This window comes from Papio anubis, chromosome 7 (genome assembly GCF_008728515.1).
Source record: "Papio anubis isolate 15944 chromosome 7, Panubis1.0, whole genome shotgun sequence".
NCBI classification, from domain to species: Eukaryota; Metazoa; Chordata; class Mammalia; order Primates; family Cercopithecidae; genus Papio; species Papio anubis.
In genome coordinates this window covers 106,517,056-106,537,176 of record NC_044982.1, presented here as the reverse complement: position 1 = coordinate 106,537,176, position 20,121 = coordinate 106,517,056, and the positions used below count along the sequence as shown (strand labels likewise).

The window sequence follows — 20,121 nt, the reverse complement described above, 5'->3', positions numbered from 1 at the left end:
TTTGTGATATGTTCATTCAACTCATCTAGATAAAGCTTCCTTACATTGCACAATTTGGAAACTCTGTCTTTGAGGAATCCACGAAAGCACATTCGGTGGTGCCCTGAGGCCTATGTTGAGCAAACAACTATCTTCAAATGAAAACTGGACAGAATCTTTCTGAGAAACTGCTCTGTGTCGTGTGAAACAATCTCGCAGTGTTAACAGATGCCTTTCACTGAAGTGTTCGCTGACGGTGTATTTGTGTAAACTGTGCAGTGATACTCGGGAGCGCTTTCAGGCCTATGGTCAAAAAAGAAGTATTTCCAGATAAAAACTCGAGAGAAGCTTTCTGTGAGCCTCCTTTGTGATGTGTGCACTCCACTAACAGAGTTATACCTCTCTTCTCATACTGCACTGTGGAAATACCTTTGATGTATAAGGTACCAACAGATATTTCAGAGAGCTTTGAAGTCTCTGTTGAGAAGGGAAATATTCTCAGAGAAAAACTGAAAAGAAGCTTTCTGAGAAATTGCCTTGTGATATGTGTATTCGTCACCTAAAGTTAAGCAACCCTTGGGATTGAGCAGTTTGAAATCACTGTTTTTGTGGAATTTGAGAGGGGAACATTTGGAACGCGATGAAAAATATTGTGGAGAAGGAAGCGTCCTTGGATGAAAACTAGAAGGAAGCTTTCTGAGAAAATGCTTTTGGTCACGTGAATTCTTCTCGCAGAGTTAACCTTTTCTTTTCATATAGCAGTTTGATAACACTGTTTCTGTGTCACCTGAGCCCTTTCAGGCCTCTGGTGAAAAAGGAAATAACTCCAGATAAAAACGGGAGAGAAGCTTTCTGAGAGACTGCTTTGTGATGTGTACATTCCACGCACAGAGTTATACCACCTTTTTCATCCAGCACTGTGTACACACTTTTGGTGTAAAAGCTAACAAGGGATATTTCAAAGCGCTTTGAAGCCAATGGTGAGAAAGGAAATATCCTCAGAAACAAACTGGAAAGAAGCTTTCTGAGTAACTGTTTTGTGATGTGTGTATTCACCTCATAGAGCTAAACTACGCTTTGGATTAAGCAGTTTGAAATGGCTGTTTTTGTGGAATCCGAGAAGGGTCATTTGGGAACGCTATGAGAAATATGGTGGAAAAGGAAGCGTCCTCGGATGAAAACTAGAAGGAAGCTTTCTGAGAAACTGCTTTGTGTTGTGTGATTTCCCCTTGCAGAGTGAATGCTTACTTTTGTTTGAGCAGTTTGCTGGGACTCTTTCTGTGTAATTTGCGAAGGGATATTCAGGAGCGCTTTGAGGCCTATGATGAAAAGGGAAATATCTTCAGATAAAAACTGGAGCGTAGCTTTCTGTGAAACTGCTTTGTGACATATGTATTTGCCTCCTAGAATGAAGCAACCCTTTGGATTGAGCAGTTTGTATGCACTGTTTTTGTGGAATCTGAGAAGGGACACGGGAACGCTATGAAAACTATGGTTGAAAAGGTAATACCCTCAGATGAAAACTAGAAGGAAGCTTTCTGAGAAACTGCTTTGGGTCGTGTGAATTCCTCTCGCAGAGTTAAGCTTTTTTTTCATATAGCAGTTTGATAATACTTTTTCTGTGTCGTCTGAGAAGGCATATCCGGGAGCCCTTTGAGGCCTCTGGTGAAAAAGGAAATAACTCCAGATAAAAACAGGAGAGAAGCTTTCTGTGAGACTGCTTTGTGATGTATGCATTCCACTCACAGAGTTATACCTCTCTTTTCAGAGAGCAGTGTGGAAACACTTTTGGTGTCAAGGCTAAAAAGGGATATTTGGGAGTGCTTTGAAGCCTGTGGTGAGAAAGGACATATCCTCAGAGACAAACGGATAAGAAGCTTTCTGAGAAACGTTTGGGAACACTGTGAAAAATATGATGAAAAACGACACTTCCTGGGATGAAAACTAGATGGAAGCTTTTTGAGAAACTGCTTTGTGTTGTTTGAATTCCCCTCACAGAGTTAACCTTTTTCTTTCATTAGGCAATTTGCTAGTACTGTTTTTGTGTAATTTGCAAAGGGATATTCGGGCGCACTTATAGGCCTATGGTGAAAAAGGGAATATCTTCAGATAAAACCTGGAGAGAAGTTTTCCCTGAAACTGCTTTGAGAATCAGAAGTGGTCTTCTCAGTACTACTTTCAGTTTTTTTCTTTTTTGTCTTCGCTCCTGCCAGATCACCAAGGCTGTTCTTCTGCTGATATTCTTTTAGCTGTGGGAAAGAAGAGCAGTAATACTCATGAGAACTACCAGCCCCTACCACCACATCCTCCTTTATAGTTTTTGCAAAATACTCTTATACACCATCTGATTTAATGCCACCAACAACTGTACAAGGTGTTGTCACAATCAGTGTCTGTGAGGGATGGATATTATGGGCAAAAAAAAAAGTAGGGGGGCAATGATGGAATTTATACTCAGTCTTCTGACTCCAAGCTCTGGGGTTTTGCCACAAATCAGCAGCTGCCAGGAACCAAAACCGGAGTCAGAGATAGAAAAGTAAACATAAATTAGGCAGGAACTGCACTCTGTGGTTTAATCATACATCCTCATACATCTGTTAGTGTGAAGAAGTGCACCAGTACCTCTCAAATTTTATATCAATGTGCCCTCCTGGCAGAAGCCAGCTTTTTTGTTAAATCTGGAAATTTTTCAGAAAGAGGATAACCCAAGTCTCATTTCAGAGAGAAGTGTGATATACTCTTAGAAACCTCTGTGACTGTCATCCCTAAGTACTTCAATGTTTTTTCTTAGGAGAATCGAGGGAAACTGATGCTTCAGAAAGATCTCCCACATTTATCCTGTGGCACTCAAAGTACCCCAACTTGGGATGATATGAGGAAGATTCAAGCTTGTCAAGTTCAGTTTCCCAAGATCTATTCCACAGATGAGCAAATCTCACTTCGGAGACCACTGACTGAAGGGCAGTCTGGTCCCAGAACTGTGGAGAATTAGAATATGAGGTGGAGAACTCAGAAAAAAAATGTTAAAGTCTGTCTGGAGAATAGAAACCTGGGAGACAACCAACCCAAAACAATTACCCCATTGCCACCCAGAGATACTGTCAACGTTTTTAGTTCATGGGGGATGTGTAGGCTTTTCCCACTGTCAATGTCTATGAGAAGGGAATAAGGCAGCCTGTAACCTCTTGTTCCTAGGTCCCATATTCCCCATTCCCCTTCCAGCGGGAAATTTGTGCTGCAACCAGAGGAACCAGAAATGGGGTGAGAATGTTCAGGGGACTGGGTTGTAAGATCAAAGGCTGGTCTTGCAGCAGCAATGACAGTTCCTAGGAGGACTGTGACATCACTACATTCCACTCCTCCTGGGGGTGGGAGGAACCACATCAGTGCAATGGCTGAGTCACTGAACCACGATGTGGGAAGGTGACGTAAGGCTGGGACCCAGGTCCTTAGAGACACCAGTCCAAAGAGCCCAGGGAGGTCAGACTTGGGTCAGCAGGAGGGAAGAGCAGAGTCTGCAGCAGGGAACCCCATGAGCAGCAGGGAACCCCACGAGTCACCAGCCCAAAGTCACCAAGGGATGACTGGCAATGGGGGTGGGAGCTGGGGCTGGGGCTGGGGGACCCAGGTCCTTAGAGAAGTGAGTCCAAAAAATCCAGGGAGGTCAGGCTTGGCATAGCAGGATGTGAGGGCTGAATATGGAACAGGGAGCCCCAGGAGTCACCCACCCAACATCACCCTGGGGTGATTGGCGAGGTCAGGGGCTGGGCTGCTTGGTGAAGGGGGGGCTGACTGACAAGACTTTGGTGAGGGGAGCCCAGAGGCGCTGGGGTTGGGTGGCCCAGTCCGGTATTCCTCAGGACTGGTATGGACTCTGGCAACGGTTTTGTCATTGGAGGGGATCTGTGGCTGGGTTGGGGGGCCATGACCTGGTGAGTTTTACCTTTTTCTTGGCTGCTGCCAATTTGCTCTGTCGAGTTTCTTCTAACATCACGGGGTGGGGAGGGAAGCAGGGTTGGGGCCACATCAGCGAACACCTCCAGTCACCTACCAGGCAGCTGTGCCACTGAGCCAGAGGAGGCATAACCAGGGAACCACTAGACTGTAGAATAGGGGCATGGCCTTAATGCTCCAAGTCTATTGGTCAGTGAGGAAGATGAAAGGGAAAGTAGGCGTGGCCAGGCAGCAGTGTGTCCAGAGAAACCTGTGGCATCACAAGGAAAGCTGACCATGCAACTGCTGTCCCCTCCCACTTTGGGAGGGGGCGGGGCCTGCCTACTCCAGGAGAGGAGAGGGGCCATCCAATCTCGGAGAGGGGAGGGGCTGGCTTTTGCTTTAAAACTTTAAAAATAAACTTTAAAAAATATATGTGTTTATCCTTTATATATGTGTGTCTGTGTGTGTGTGTGTCTGTGTTCCTCCAGAGCTGTCTTCATTACCCAGCATCTATCCATGGTTGATGATTTTGGCCTATATTTTTCATCTTCAGATGGAGCACAAGAATTATCAGTATTACCTCAATTGAAACACAAATCCTATAAAAACGGAAAATCCATAGCATGTTTGATTATTAATGAAGTGGACTTTTTATCCAACATTCCAATAAGGTAAAATAATCACAATGATTTCTCTTTTTTGGAAAAACATTATTCTTATTATCCTACATTATTAATTTTTAAAACAAGAAACATGTCTAATATCTTTAAAAACACAAAGCTTTTGGGCTGGTTGTGGTGGCTCACACCTGTAATCCCAGCACTTTGGGAGGCCTAGGCAAGTGTATCACCTTAGGTCAGGAGTTCAAGACCAGCCTGGCCAACATGGTGAAACCCCATCTCTACTAAAAACACAAAAACTAGCCAGGTGTGGTGGTGGGCACCTGCAATGCCAGCTACTCGGGAGGCTGAGGCAGGAGAATAACTTGAACCCGGAACGCAGAAGTTGCAGTGAGCCAATGTCATGCCACTGCACTCCAGCCTGGGTGACAGAGTGAGACTCCACCTCAAAAAAAATAAAATAGTAAAAAAAAAAAAAGAAAATACAAAGCTTTCAATTTAATAAGCACTCTTCACCACTTGAAGGCAAATACAAGGCCTATTTTCTAGAATCACCTGGCCTCTCTAAGCCTTTCAAACGAAACTGAATTTCTCACTTGATACTTGGCTATGACTTGCAATCATGAAAACCAAGAATTGTGTTACGTCACTGTGTATTGCTTGTTACCTGAATTCCACACTAGACTGGGATCAAGGGTTGACTCTTTCATGACTTCCTCCATAATCTGTGTACTTCTTTTCCCACACAAAACTAAGCTTTTTTCTAGAGTTCTGCAATTTACAGTTAGTAGACAGGAGTGGTTCTCAAAAATGTAGCCTCTGGGCTAGCAGCACCAGAAGAACCTGAGAACTTTTTATAAATGCAAATTCTCAGGCCCCACCCTGGACCTGGTGAATCAGAAACTCTGGAGTAGGGCTCAGCAATCTGTGCTGCAGTAATCCCTCCAGGTGTTCAAGAACCTCTGGCATACAGCAGGTAGAAAAATGTTTCCTTCTGTAGGTCCAAAGCCAGGGATACTATATGTTCTGTCTTGATATGAAACAATGACATGTAATTAAAAGACATAAATCTCCTTCCTACTCCCACCCTCCATCCGATGTGTTTTATTTTTATGAGTTAAATAAGAAAACAAGTGGCAGTCAGAGATTCTGTCTAAAAAGGGTATTTACAAGTGTCAGTTCTCATCCAGCCTGATCTCACTCAATACCATTTACACTCTTACCTCTCAAGTTTTTAAAATGTGCCTTCACAATGTAAGTTGCAGGCACACTAGTAGTTCTATAATAAAACACCAAGTAGATCAGAATGTCCAAACTTACTAGAGAAGAAAAGTGGCATCACTGCCTATATTTTCAAATTGTATTCAACAGGAAATGTAAGTTTTGAATTCTTTCACCTTTACACTTCCAAGTTAATAGAATTAAATCAGAATACTCTTTTCTTTCAAAGCCAGGCAAAGTTTTACTGTATTACTTTTTGTTTTAAATGGATATAAAGCAGAGTTCTGGTAGGCACATTTTCTGTGCCTGCAAAGATGCAGAACTAAACAGTTCCATCTGTTCAATGTTAAAACAAAAGTCCTGTAAACCTCGGATGGTGAGTGTAATACTCCAGCACTATCACCAAAGCCTCAAATATGAAAAGATACCAAGAACCCCATTAGCAAACAAAATGAGCTCTTGCCTGGAGCAAATTATATAGTTCACATCTATAATTTGGCTTGCCAATAATTTGGCAAGCCAAGGTGGGAGGATCACTTGAACTCAGGAGTTCAAGACCAGCCTGGGCAGTATAGTGAATTCACATCTCTACAAAAAATTTTAAAAATTATCTGGGCATGGTGGCACACACCTGTAGTCCTAGCTGCTTGGCAGGCTGAGGTAGGAAAATTGCTTCAGCTCAGGAGTACGAGGCTGCGGTAGCTATGATCATGCCACTGCACTCCAGCCTGGGTGACAGAGCAAGATCTAGATAATTATAGTCTGTCCTGCTCCTGTTTACATTAAAATCACTAAGTTAAAATGCTTTCAATCAACAGGATAAAAATTAAGTGAAATGTCACTTTGGAGGTTGGCCAGAAAATAGGCAAAGGAGAAACAGGCACTTCCCACAAGAATAAAAATGGCCAATAAGCATATAAAAAAAGATTCAAAGCCAGGTGCAGTGGCTCACACCTGTAATCCCAGCACTTTAGGAGACCGAAATGGGTGGATAGCCTGAGGTCAGGAGTTCAAGGCCAGCCTGGCCAACATGACTAAATCCTGTTTCTACTAAAAATATAAAACTTAGCCGGGCATGGTGGTGCACACCTGTAGTCCCACCTACTTGGGAGGCTGAGACACAAGAATCACTTGAACCAGGGCGACAGAGATTGCAGTGAGATGGGATCACACCACTGCACTCCAGCCTGAGTGACAGAGTAAGACCCTGTCTCAAAAAACAAACAAACAAAAAACCCACAGGTAAAATTGTGCCTATAACCAGGAGAGAAATAAATCAATGGAAATAGGCCCAGAAATGACACAGATGATGTAATTAGCAGACAAGGATATTAAAAAACATATTATAAATATGCTCCATATGTTCAAGAAGGCTAAAAAGTTTGAACATGATGAGAAGAGAAAAATGGAAGATATATTGACCAAAAAAATAAAAATAAAAAATAAACACTGGCTGGGTGAAGTGCCTCACGCCTGTAATCCCAGCACTTTGGGAGGCTTAGATGCAAGGATTGCTTGAGCCCAGGAGTTCAAGACCAGCCTGGGCCACATAGGGAGACCTAGCTCTATAAACAATTTTTAAAAATAGCCAGGCATGGTGGTACACACCTGTAGTGCCAGCTACTCAGGAGGCTGAGGCAGGAGGATCACCTGAACACAGGAGGTCAAGGTTGCCGTGAGCTGTGATTGCACCACTGCACTCCAGCCTGGGCAACACAGTGAGACCTTGTCTCAAAATAAAACAAAAAGAATGACTAGAGATGAAATAGTTACCTCTGCAGATATGGGATTAAAAGCAGTTGAAGTCAGTGAGGCTAGGTGTGGTGGCTCATGCCTGTAATCATTCCAGCAATTTAGGAGGCTGAGGCAGGAGGATTGCTTGAGGCCTGGAGTTCAAGACCAGCCTGATCAACATAGTGAGGTCTCATCTCTACAAAAAAAAAAAAAAAAAGAAAAACGGAATAAAACATTTTCAAAAAATTTAATGAACACAAAATGTAGACTTTTTCACACAAAGAAAAGCCAGGATAATCATCAGCAGGCCTGCACTCTGAGAAATGTTCAAAACAATTCTTTGGTCAGAAGAAAAATGACACCAGATAGAAATTTGGATCTACACAAAGGAATGACATAATAAATATGACACAAATAATGACACAAATAAATACCACTGACATAATAAATACATGGATAAATAGAAAAGATCCTATTTTCTCATTTTTTGATGTCTAGAAATAATTGAGGCAAACGTAGTAACATATTGTGGGATTTATGATGGGTGGAAATAAAATGATGATGAGAATAGCACAAGGGACAGGTGGGGAAATGTAAGAATACTATCATAAGCTGGCAGTCACAGTTGAGGGAGGTGCTAAATCTCTGTGATTCCACCTGGAATACTGCATTGCTCCTGGAAGTGGGAAGAAGGAGTTTCAGAGACTTCCCCCGGGCTCTCCCTACTATAGTGGCTCATACCTACAGCTCAGGGGGTAAAGTGAGAGCTCTGTTACCTTCTAAGCATACTTATATCAATTGCATATTTAGGGACAGATAAATGACAACCAGATGGGGCTGCAGCCTCTTAATCCAGGGATCCATTTATTACCTAATCTTCACACGTCCTCAGTCTTTTGGAGAGGGGACATCGTGGCATTGTGGGTCTTCTGGGGTCAGGGTCAGCTCTAATCCTATATAAACGGCCCTCAAACAGTCTGGGTATTCCCTTTTCATCAGCTACAGTTACTTTCATCAATGACCCCACATCCCTTTGGAGAATAATTAATGAATACCATGTAGTAATGTTGCAGGATCTTTTTCCAAGAATACCCAGCCTCCCCTACAATCAATGAGCTATAGGTCTCAATTGTCTCAGTCTGAAAACTGGGTAGGAAATTGTAACTTTTTGTTGCAGCCTTCTGCGTGCCAGATCTTATTATTGTTGTTTCCTGAATATACAAATCAGGAAATATCCTAGGGCTCACACCTGTAATCCCAACAATTTGGGAGGCCAAGGCAGGAGGATTGCTTGAGCTCAGAAGTTTGAGACCAGTCTAGACGACATAGCAAGACCGCATCTTCACTAAAAAAAAAAAAAAAAAAAATAGCCAGGCATCGTGGTGCATGCCTGTAATCCTAACTACTTGGGACGCTGAGGTGGGAGGATCACTTGAGCCCAGGAGGTTGAGGCTGCAGAGAGAGATGATTGTGCCACTGCATTCCAAACTGGCCTACAGAGTAAGATCCTATCTCCAAACAACAAAATACCCTAGTCAACTGCCTATATAACTCTCCCCAGGAATGCCATCAGTTTTTACCCAATACAACAGATCCCTGGAGGTCAACGCATCCTGGTTATCACTCTAGCCTTCCTACCAATTAAGTTAATTACATCCACATTGTTGATGATGGTGAAGTGCCACCACCTGGCATCTGCTGTTCTGGCCTTCCACCATTCCCACTGACACCACAAAGCCTGGTCTCATGGCAGCATCTCCTCTTGTCAATCCTGGCCTACAAAGGATAGTGCCCTGAGTCTCTGAAAGATTCAGGTGCCCTTCTCACTAGTGCCTTCCTTGTTAGCCTAGAGAGGGGAGTTCCTGTGAGGTTTCCAAGGGCACGTAGTCAAGTGGTGGATTCCGAATCTGCTGGCATATAACGAACCATTCCAAATTCCTACCTCCCTGTACTTTCCGGCTTCTTTGATGCTTTGCAAATGCAGTTCCATAATCTCCACCTAATTCCCTGCAGCAACTGTTCCATCCACATTTCAAGGAGCCACTGCAGCAGCATGTTAGAGCCCCAGGTGTCCTTGCCAAGCCATTAAATCCTGAGAGTGCTCCCACTTCAGTGTATTCTCATGTATACAGCCTTTAGTCTCCCCATGGTCCAACATCCTTATGTCCAGTCCTCCACCTCCTCTCCCAGATTCTGCCAGTACACACTCGGAAGCTATTGCAACATTTTTGGCAAAAAAACATTCTCCCAGACCAGACTGTGCTTGTGACCTTGGGCCATGATGAGGAATGACCATAGCCTGGTGTCAATGTGGGGCAGCAATGATGACACACTTCATCCTGCTGTAAGGCCTTGTTGGAGGCTCTTTGCCTAGTCTCCAGGCAAGGGACAGCTGCCCTTCTCTTAGCAAGGAAAGGGAGCTACTTCTTTTAGCCCAGAGCATTGAGTGGAAACTGGAGGTTCGAAGTTCTCAGATGTATCCACTTAAGTTTCCCCATACCAGATATCAAGATCCCACTGCTCCTTTCCCCTCCCCTCCCCTCTTTTCTCTTCTCTCCTCTCTTTTCTTTTCTCCTTTCTTTTCTCCTTTCTTTTCTCTTCTCTTATTTCTTTTCCTTTCTCTTCTTTTTCTTTTCTCTTCTCTTTCTCTTTCTTTGTTTTTCACATGGGATCTCACTCTGTCACCCAGGCTGGAGTGCAGTGATGTGATCTCAGCTCACTGCAACCTCCACCTCCCTGGCCCAAGGGATCCTCAGTCTCCTGGGTAGTTGGGACCACAGGTATATGCTACCACATCTGGCTAATTTTCATATTTTTGTATAGGGATGGGATTTCACCATGTTACCCAGACTGGTCTCAAACTCCCAGGCTCAAGTGATCCTCCTGCCTCAGCCTCCCAAAGTTCTGGGATTATAGATATGAGCCACTGCACTCACATCTCCTTTTCCTTAAGTAATTCTAAATAGACTAAATCATAAAATAAAATTTGTATATTTTGGGGAAATGACACAAAACTGCCATGACAGCTAAAATTAAAAGTTTATTTCTCGATTTTCTGCTGTGTGTATGTGTGCGTGTGCACACTTGTCCTTGGTTGGCGCCCTATGTGTGTACCTGCTGTAGCTATTGGGTCAATCTGCACAATGTCTGACTCCACAATTTCCAGTAAACAAAAGCTCTACACGGCCTAATTTTCAAGCAGTCGAGACTGAAGCAGCAGTCTCCTGTTTTTAATTTGAATTAAACTGCCAAGCTGCACTTGTGTGGGAAACTGACAATATTCAACAAGAAGTTTCCAGGTGAGGCCAGTCACCCTCCAGTGGAACTTTAGGGCCTGCTTGGCAGGGGGACTGGCTTTGGCTGGAGGCTGGGTCAAGAGGGCTCTCCTGGCATGGCACATTCCCATCGTAGGGAGGGAACTCTGTTGGGAGCATGAGATGGACCAAGAAGACCCATCCATTAGGAAAGTGGCCCTTGGTCTGTCCAGTTTTAGTGGAGGAGGGTGATTGGTGCAACGACCACTTCTGATGGGAAAACTAGTCGGAGACATGGACGTTCATTGTCTTTACCATGTGTGCCCCACCAGGACCCAAACTGGAGAGGTGAAAAGTTCCAGAAGACAGATCAAGAGTGGTGGACATGTCATGACTGCCCAGGCTGGGATCCTCCCACCACCCCTTGATCCTGCCCTCTGGAACCCGGGGCAGGCTGGCAGAAGTCCTTTTTGTGGTCTGGGCTTCTGGCCAGGATGCCTATGGCTTCCTAACACCCACGTGGGGCAGCCTAGTGTAAAGATCCTGAAAATAGGGGAACAGCAATTGATAAAGTGAACCCAAGATATGACTAAAACTATCTCTGATGGCAAAGCCTTTGATGCTGAAGAGTCTGACTCATAGAAAGATGGCCCTGAGCATGGCACCTCTGACCAAATCGCTCACTCTGACCTACTGAGCATATGAGCCTAGCTTTGCTCACAGTCGGGGCTGGAGGAAGATCTCATGGAGTCCACTCGATAACTGCACTTCCTGTGTGCCTGTCACAGCTGATTCCACCCACACTGTCCTCTACCACAGCCAGCCCAGCCCTGCCATGCCCTGCCATTGCAGTCAGGGCTCTTTGGGGGTGAGTCACAGAAAATTCACTTGAGTTGCCTTAGGCAAGAAGGGAAGTTCATTGGTCAGTAAGTTAGCCATGTGCAGGGCAGGGAACAGCTGGGCCTCAGGAATACCTGGTCTCAGAGTCACCAGTGCAGTCAGGATTTGCAGGCTCTTTCCCTTGTCTCTGTCTCCACCTCAGTCTGCAGATGAGTTTTGTGCTCTCAGAGAAACTTTCCCCACAAGGTTGGAGTCAGGCTGTTGGTAGCACGAGACTTCCATCTTCCTGGCTTTGCCCCCAACAAAGGATGGTGCTCCCCTCCATTAGTTCCTATTCAGAAAACTCCAGAAGAAAGTTTCTGCTTGGTGTGATCTGGGTTGGCTGGGTAGCTGGGACACTAAAACTGCCAACCCCTCTAGTGTCATGTGGTTGAAGTAGGGTGGGGAGATGTATTAGTTCACGTTGCCATGCCAAAATAACACAGACTGGGTGGCTTAAACCACAAACATTTATTTCTCACAGTTCTGGAGGCTGGGAAATCCAAGACCTAAGTGCCAGCAAGGTAGGTTACATTCTGAGGCCTCTTTTCTTGTCCCGTAGCTGGTTGCCATATTGTGTGCTCACGTAACCTCTTCTTTGTATTTGTGCAGACAGAGAGTGACTGCACTCTCTAGTGTCTCGTCTTATAAGGACACTAATGCTACTGAATCAGGGCCCCACCCTTAGGACCTCATTTAACCTTAATGACTTCTTGAGAAGCCTCATCTCCAAACACAGCCGTGCAGAGGGTTAGGGCTTCAACATATGAATTTAGAGGAGACAGAGACACTCAGTACATGATGGGAAGAAAAACTTCATGAAAAACGGGGTGCAGTGGCCAGAAAAGGGGCAAATTGTTCTCTCCATTTTCCAAAATACACATCACACACACACACACACACACACAAAACATATGGTCCTGCCTTTGCCCCTTCCCAACAAGGCCACTCCCCACTCCGTGATTATTTACCTCCCTCCTATCCTGCTCTCTGGAGCTGCCCTTTCCCCTAAGTTGTCCTGTGGCTCACTGATTGCTACATGCAGGCAGGTGCATGTAAAGGTAGCCCGGGGCTGGGGGCCTCCTGGACCATGTGTGTCCTAAGCCCTACCATGGGACTGGGCAGGAAGTGGGTCTCACCCATGTCTACTGCCCTCAGGCAGAGCCTGGCCCTAGGACATGAGCTCAGTGGGTGCTGCAGCAGTTTTGTTGGATTCACTTCAGGCACCCTTTCCCCACATCCACTTGTAAGGTTCTCAGAGCCTTGATACCTCTTGTCCTTGGAAGAAAATAATGTGATTACTCAGCTCACACAAACCTGCTGGTGGCTTCCTGTAATAGAAGGACATGATTTTCTAGTTCAAAAAAATCTACCAAGTGACCAACACAGTGAATGAGGATCTACAACAGGGCACATAATTGGGAAATTTCAGAAAACTAAGAACAGAGAGAAAATCCTAAAATCTTCCAGAGAGAAAAGACAGGTCATATATAAAGAGCCAAGACTCCACATGGCACCGACTTCTTCCCAACAACACTGGGAACTAGAAAATAATAGAGCAATGTTTCCCAGTGTGATGAGAAGTTACATTTAAATTACAGCATTATATCCAGCCAAACTATTAATCAGAAGTTGGGGTAGAACAGTAACATTCTAAACTACGTGAAGGTCAGAAAGCTTGGCTTCCATTCACTCTGTCTCAGGAAGCTACTGGAAGATGTCCTGCAACACAATGAGAGGATAAACCAAGGAAAAAGAAGATCTGGGGCCAGGGAACAGTAGATGCACACAGAAGTAAGCAAGCAGAGTTGATCTACTGCCTGCTTGAAAACACTATTTAAAAATCCCTAACCCAAAGGAGGCCAGAGCGCCCATGAATCTAACCCAACAGATTTTGAAGCCAAAGTTGAGGACATTTGAAGCGAAAGCCTGGCCAGACAGAGATGAGGCTCCTGGGAGGGAACAGGTGCAGTCCTGCTCAGGCTGCAGTGTCCTCGGGCTACAGTTGGACAAGGACTCCCTCTGGGTCACAGCTTCTAGGGACAGAGTTTAGGGTAGTTTGACTGTCTGCATTGTAGGACTCTGGTGATGAGCTCAGCTGGGAAACTGTGTTGTAATGGGAAGGGAATGGTTTTGCTTTTCCAAATCATCTACCCCATGCATGCTTGGATCCACATTGAAATTCAGTGTAGAAACTGCCCTTAAACAGCTAAGCCTGAACAAAGCCTCTGGCTTTGTTCACTCCTTACCCCTACCCATCACCGATGCCAGATCCATCCTCCCAAATATCCTTTCATCATGTTACCCTCCCCACCACCTCATGGCACCTTCTATACGACAGGAAATGCCTCCCACCTCAGCCTGGCATTCAAGGTTCTTTCTGACGTGGCCCACCTCTCACCACCGCACCATATCTCCCTGTGGGCCCTGCCAAATTGGATCAACTTTTTCTATCCATGAGCTGACCTTTCCCACCTCCATACTGTTGCTTACACTGTGACCTTCCTGTGCGTGTTCTTTTCCTCCCTCTTCCCAAGTCCAAATGCTTGCACCACCCTGCACAGCCAACGGTGGTACCCAGGTAGTCTGCTACGGGCCTGGAAAAAGGCTCTGAGACATGCTGGCTTCAGGTGGGACCCAGCACATTCCCAGCTTTGGTGGCTGTGGTGAGAGACCTCTTCTGCTTGAGAAAAGGAGAGGGAAAGGTAAAAGGGACTCTGTCTTGCAGCTTAAGTACCTGCCTGTCCACAGTGGGGCAGAGCACCAAATAGGCTCCTGTGGTCACTGATTTTAGGCCTTGTCCCTTAGACGGAATTTCTTGACCTGCCCTGGGCTGGAGGGGAGCCCACTGCCCTGAAGGGTGAGTCCCAGGCCTGGAAGCATTCACCACAAGTGACTTAAGAGCCCTTGGGCCCTAAGTAAACATCAACAGTAGCCTGGCAGCACTCCCTGTGGGCCTGTGGTGGTGGTCACAGGGCGCGGCTCCTCTGCCTGTGGAAAGGGAAAGGCAGAGTGGGAAGGACTTTGTCTCATGGTTTCAGCGTCAGCTCAGCTGCCGTAGAATAAAGCACCAGGTAAGTTTCTAAGCTTTTTGCCTCCAGTCCCTGGCTCCTACACAGCATCTCTGGATGCACCAGGGCCTGAGGGAACTGGTTGCCCTGAAGGGAAAGACACAAGCCTGACTGGCTTTGCCACCTACTGACTGTAGAGCCCCAGGACCTTGAGTGAACATAGGCAATAGCCACATAGTGTTGACAGTGGGCCTTGAGTGAGACCCAGTGCTTTGCTGGCTTTAGGTCTGACCCAGTGCAGTCCCAGTGGTGGTGGCCATAGGGATGCTCTGTCAGCCCAAGTGGCCCAGCTCCGAATGACTCAGCAGAGAGAGAGAGAGAGAGAGAGTGAGAGACAGACAGACACATAGACAATTTTTTTGGAGAGAAATTACAGGTAGGGAATAAGAGTTTCTACTGCCTGGTAGCCCAGAGAATTCTTCCAGATCTTATCTGAGACCACCAAGTAGCTCCTCTATGAGTCTGCAAGAACCATAGCATAACTGGGCTTGGAGTGTATCTAATAAAGATACACTTTAGATCACCACACCCACCTCTTTCCAATACTTGGATAGCCTTCCCAAGGGTGAGTACAAACAAGCTCAGGCTGAGAAGATGGTGGCAGCTTGACATGAGCCATGGAATATTTGCACCATGGAAAATGGTAAACACTACAGAACAGACTTCTGTTCCCTCTCCGACAGAACCCCTTGTATAACAACAGCACATCACTGCCCCATCCCTGAGCAGAGCGCTGTGTGTTGCAGCAGAGTGGGGGCAGGTGTCTTCTCCCTTGGGCTACAGAATACACATTTTTTTTTCCTCAGCATATGGATCATTCTCAAGGATAGACCATATCTTAGGTCAAACGACAAGTCTTTAAAAATTTTTAAAAATTAAAATAATATCAAATGTCTTCTCTGACCACAATGGAATGAAACTAGAAATTAGTAACAAGAGAAATGTTGGAAACTATACAATCACATGGAGATTAAATAATATGCTCTGGAATGACCAGGGGGGTCAATGAAGAAATTAAGAAGGAAACTGAAACATTTCTTAAAACAAATGATAATGGAAACACAACATGCCAAAACCTATGGGACATGACAGAAGCAAGACTAAGAGGGAAGTTTATGGCTATAAACACCTACTTTTAAAAAGTAGAAAAGCATCAAATAAAAAACCTAACAATGCTCCTTAAAGAAATAGAAAAGCAAGAACAAGCCAAACCCAAAATTAGTAGAAGAAAAAAAAATAATAAAGATCAGAGCAAAATAAATGAAATGAAGAAAGCAAAGTATCAATGAATTGAAAAGTTGGTTTTTGTAGAGGATTAACAACATTGAGAAACTTTTAGCCTAACTAAGACTAAGAAAAGAAGACAGAAGACCCAGACCCAAGTGAATAAAATCAAATATGAAAATGGAAACATTACAACTGATACTGCAAAAATTCAAAGGATCAGTACTGGCTATTATAAGCAACTATATGCAAAGAAATAGGAAAACCTACTAAAAATGGATACATTTCTAGACACATCTAGCCTAGCAAGATTGAACCATGATGAAATCCAAAACCTGAATAGACCAATAACAAATACTGAGATCGAAGTCGTAATAAAAAGTCTCCCAGCAAAGAAAAGCCTGGGACCTGGTGCTTCACTGCTGAATTCTACTAAACATTTAAAGAACTCATACCAACCGTACTCAAGCTATTCCAAAACTAGAGACCTTACCCAACTATTCCAAACTCATTCTACAAGGCTAGTGTTACCCTAATACCAACACCAAAGATGCGTCCAAAACAGAGAACTACAGGCCAATATCACTGATGAATATTGATGCAAAAATCCTCCACAAAATATGAGCAAATTGAATTCAACAACACATTAAAGTTAGGGTGCAGTGTCCCAGGTTCACTCAACCCTTCCCCTTCTCCTGTGTGCGTCTACTTTGGCTGTGCTGCCTAGTGGCAGTGGCATTAGCAATGTTGGTGCGTGGGCCTCCCGGGAGAAGGAGAAAGTGAGTATGCCCTTCTCTTGCCTCCTGCCAGGTGTCTGCAGCCTGGCACCAGCTCTGGCCAGGACTTCAAGCAAGGGACCTGGAGATGTTCTTTTCTAATTTCTGGATTGGGAAATGGAGGCAAATTCTGGGTACTAGAGTGAGAACTAAGATGAGGCTTGATCAGGGGAGTCTGGGGTCCTGAAATGCAGAGACCTGAAACGCTCTAGAGCGTGTAGGGAGCTGGGTGTGTGTTCAGTACAGTCACTTCTCTCTGCACCTCAATGTTCCAGATATTTTGGAGGGGCTGAGATCCTGGGAATTCGTGGAGCCTGGCTGCATGGCCTGGCCATCCTGATGCCCTTGTGTTCTCTACAGCAGGCCCACAAGGCCAAGGAGAATGGCTCCGACAGCTTCATGCATTCCATGGACCCACAGCTGGTGCAACAAATGGAGACCACCCAGAACCTGGTGGACTTCTACATGGCCATTGTCAACAAGACTGTATGTGACCACATGGTTGGTCTCATGCCCAAGACCACCATGCATCTCATGATCAACAATGTGCATGCACTGCTTCATGGGGGCAGGGGGCTCCTGTGGCACTGAGGATGCAGGTGGCCATGTTGAAGTAGGGTGGCTGCCGACCAGCCCTATGGGACCAGGTCCAGGGAGAGTGGCACAGTCCAGACCAGAGCTGTCCCATAGAAATATAACATGGGACTGAGCGGAGTGCCCCATGCCTGTAATCCCAGCATGTTGGGAGGTCAAGGCAAAAGGATCACTTGAGCCCAGGAGTTTGAGACCATGTTGGCAACATAGTGAGACCTGTCTCTACAAAAAAACTTTAAAAATAGCTGGCCGTGGTGGTGACACATGCCTGTAGTCCTAGCTACTCAACAGGCTAATGTTGGAGGATCACTTTGAGCCCAGGAGGTTGAGGCTGCAGTGAGCGGTGATCTCACCCACTGTACTCCAGCCTGCTGACAGAGCGAAATCCTATCTCCAAAAAATTTAAAACTGAGTAGACAGGTGTCCTGGTGGCATGATAGGAGCTGGGTTCCCTCCTAGATTTGTGACCTTGGACAGGTGACTTTTCCTCTAGACCTCAGTGTCCCTGTCTGAGTGAGAAAATGGCAGTGGGAGAAAAGGGCAGACCCCAACTCTACAAAGAAATACAAAAATTAGCCAGACATGGTGGCACATGCCTGTGGTCCCAGCTACTCAAGAGACTGAGGCAGGAGGATCATTTGAGTCCAGAAGGTCAAGCCAGCAGTGAACTATGATCATGTCATGGCACTCCACAGCCAGTGTGGCAGTGAAACCTGTTTCAAAAATATTTTTTTCTATTTTTTTCAGAGGGAGTCTCACTCTGTCACCTAGGCTGGAATGCAGTGGCATGATCTCGGCTCACTGCAGCCTCTGCCTCCCAGGTTCAAGCAATTCTCCTGACTCAGCCTCCCAACTAGCTGGGATTACAGGCGACCACCACCACACCCGGCTAATTTTTGTATTTTTAGTAGAGTCAGGGTTTCATTATGTTGGCCAGGCTGGTCTCAAACTCCTGATCTCAGGTGATCCACCTGCCTTGGCCTCCCAAAGTGCTGGGATTACAGGCATGAGCCACTGCACCTGACCTAAAAAAAATGTTTTTATTACAAAAATAAACTCCTATTTCTGAAATTCACTACTGATATGAAGTCACAAGGGAATATACCTTGCATTCTAGCAAACAACAACAACAGGCCAGATTAAATAGAAAATAAAAGATATGTTTAACTCATCAGAAAGCTAAGGACACAAAGAAATCTAGGTTGGGTACAGTGGTTTATGCTTGTAACCCCAGGACACTGGGGCACCAAGGCAGGCAGATCTCTTGAGCTCAGAAGTTTGAGATCACCCTGGGCAACATGGCAAAACCCTGTCTCGACAAAAAATACAAAATTTAGATGGGCGTAGTGGTACACGCCTATAGTCCCAGCTGCTCAGGAGGCTGAGGTGGGAGGATCAATTAAGCCAGGGAGGCAGAGGCTGTAGTGAGCTGAGATCACTACAGGCTGTACTCCAGGCTGGGTAAGAGTGAGAACCTGTCTCAAAACAAAAACAAAAACCAAAGAAACCTAAATGATCCAAACTCCAGAAATTGGCAAGTCCTTCATAAGAGAGAAGAGACCCCCTAGCTGTTGTTCTTCCTAGTTGAACTATGGTAGGAAGATGAATACTATAGGGGGAGAAAAGAGAAACTTGCTGAAATTTAACAAAATTTTCACAACCACTTGGGGGCTGGTTTGACATTAGAACCTAGAGGACCCAAATCCACAGATGAAGGCTTTCAACCAATCTTACCCCTTAGATGATGAGGTACAGCAAGGTGTAGTACTCTAAAGGTGTGGATAATAGAAGGAAAGCTGACAGAGCTTGACTTCTCCCAAGGGCAAAATACCCTTTAAAAACGAAAGCAGAGGCAGGATTGTTGTGAAATCCAACACAGGCACTCTTGGAGGCTAAGTGGGGTCAGAAATGCTGAGAAACCCATCCCCTAGGCATTGTGGGCATTCCTCTACAAAAGGGCAGGGCACACATGAGAGTTGAGAAAAATATCCTCCTGTCCCCCAGCCCACTGATAAAAAAAACTCCTGGCAGCAAGGTTGTAAAGCAGGGAAAGATCTCCCACAGTGATAAAAGCTGGTGGCTTAGCTATGAAGCAAAGTCAGATCTCTGGAATCTTGCCAATGCCCAAAATTCAGGCCCTGGTGAGATGAGAGTTCTGATTCTACCTTCATTCAAAATATTTGAAGCTAGATGCAAACTGAATCAAACTAAACTAAAACTGCAATGAAGTCCCAATCTAGAACTCATATACATCAGATTGAGCCACCATTAAATTGGCCTAACAAAACAAAACAAAAACCAAAGGGCATGCCTTGTTTTAGAATATTTGCTTCAATTTCTCTTTTTTTCCCCAATATAAAACGTCCATCATCCAATCAAATATACAAGATATGCAAAAGCAAGAAAATAAGATTCATGGTAAGGGAAAGGAAGGGCTCAATAGAAGCAGAACTAGAAAAGACCCAGATGTTGAATTATCAGTTTGGATCTTTAAAATAACTGATTAAAAGAAAAAAAAAAGGAAAAAAACCAATAAAATAACTGATTAAAATGCTGAAAAGTAGAGTGGAAAATGTGGAAAACATGCATGAAGTAGTAGGAAATTTCAGCAGAAAATTGTAACTATACAAATATAATGAAACGCTAGAAATAAAAATATTAGAAATGAATAATTCAGTGCAACTATGTATCCATAAATAACTAAAAATAAAAATCTTTTAATGGAGAATTCAATAAACAAGTTTAACAGGTTAACATTGGAAAGCATCAAAAAACTTAAAGATGGTTAAATGGAAAGTATCCAAACTGAAAACCAAAAGGAAAAAGGGCAGAG

General features: G+C 44.7%; 1 protein-coding gene and 1 pseudogene across 2 annotated transcripts in view; both read right to left on the bottom strand.

The window, feature by feature from the left end:
- Window positions 1-1,008: 1,008 nt before the first annotated feature.
- LOC108586781 (elongation factor-like GTPase 1) overlaps window positions 1,009-20,121 on the bottom strand; it is a 51,668-nt gene continuing 32,555 nt past the window's right edge. For both annotated transcript variants that reach the window (XR_002523617.2, XM_021941815.2), the window contains one exon: window positions 1,009-2,228. Coding sequence is in view for 1 of the 2 variants with exons in the window: in XM_021941815.2 (XP_021797507.1) it covers window positions 2,085-2,228 (144 nt within the window). In the remaining variant the exon portion in view is untranslated. The remainder of the gene's footprint in view (window positions 2,229-20,121) is intronic.
- LOC116275779 lies at window positions 2,236-3,916 on the bottom strand (annotated as a pseudogene).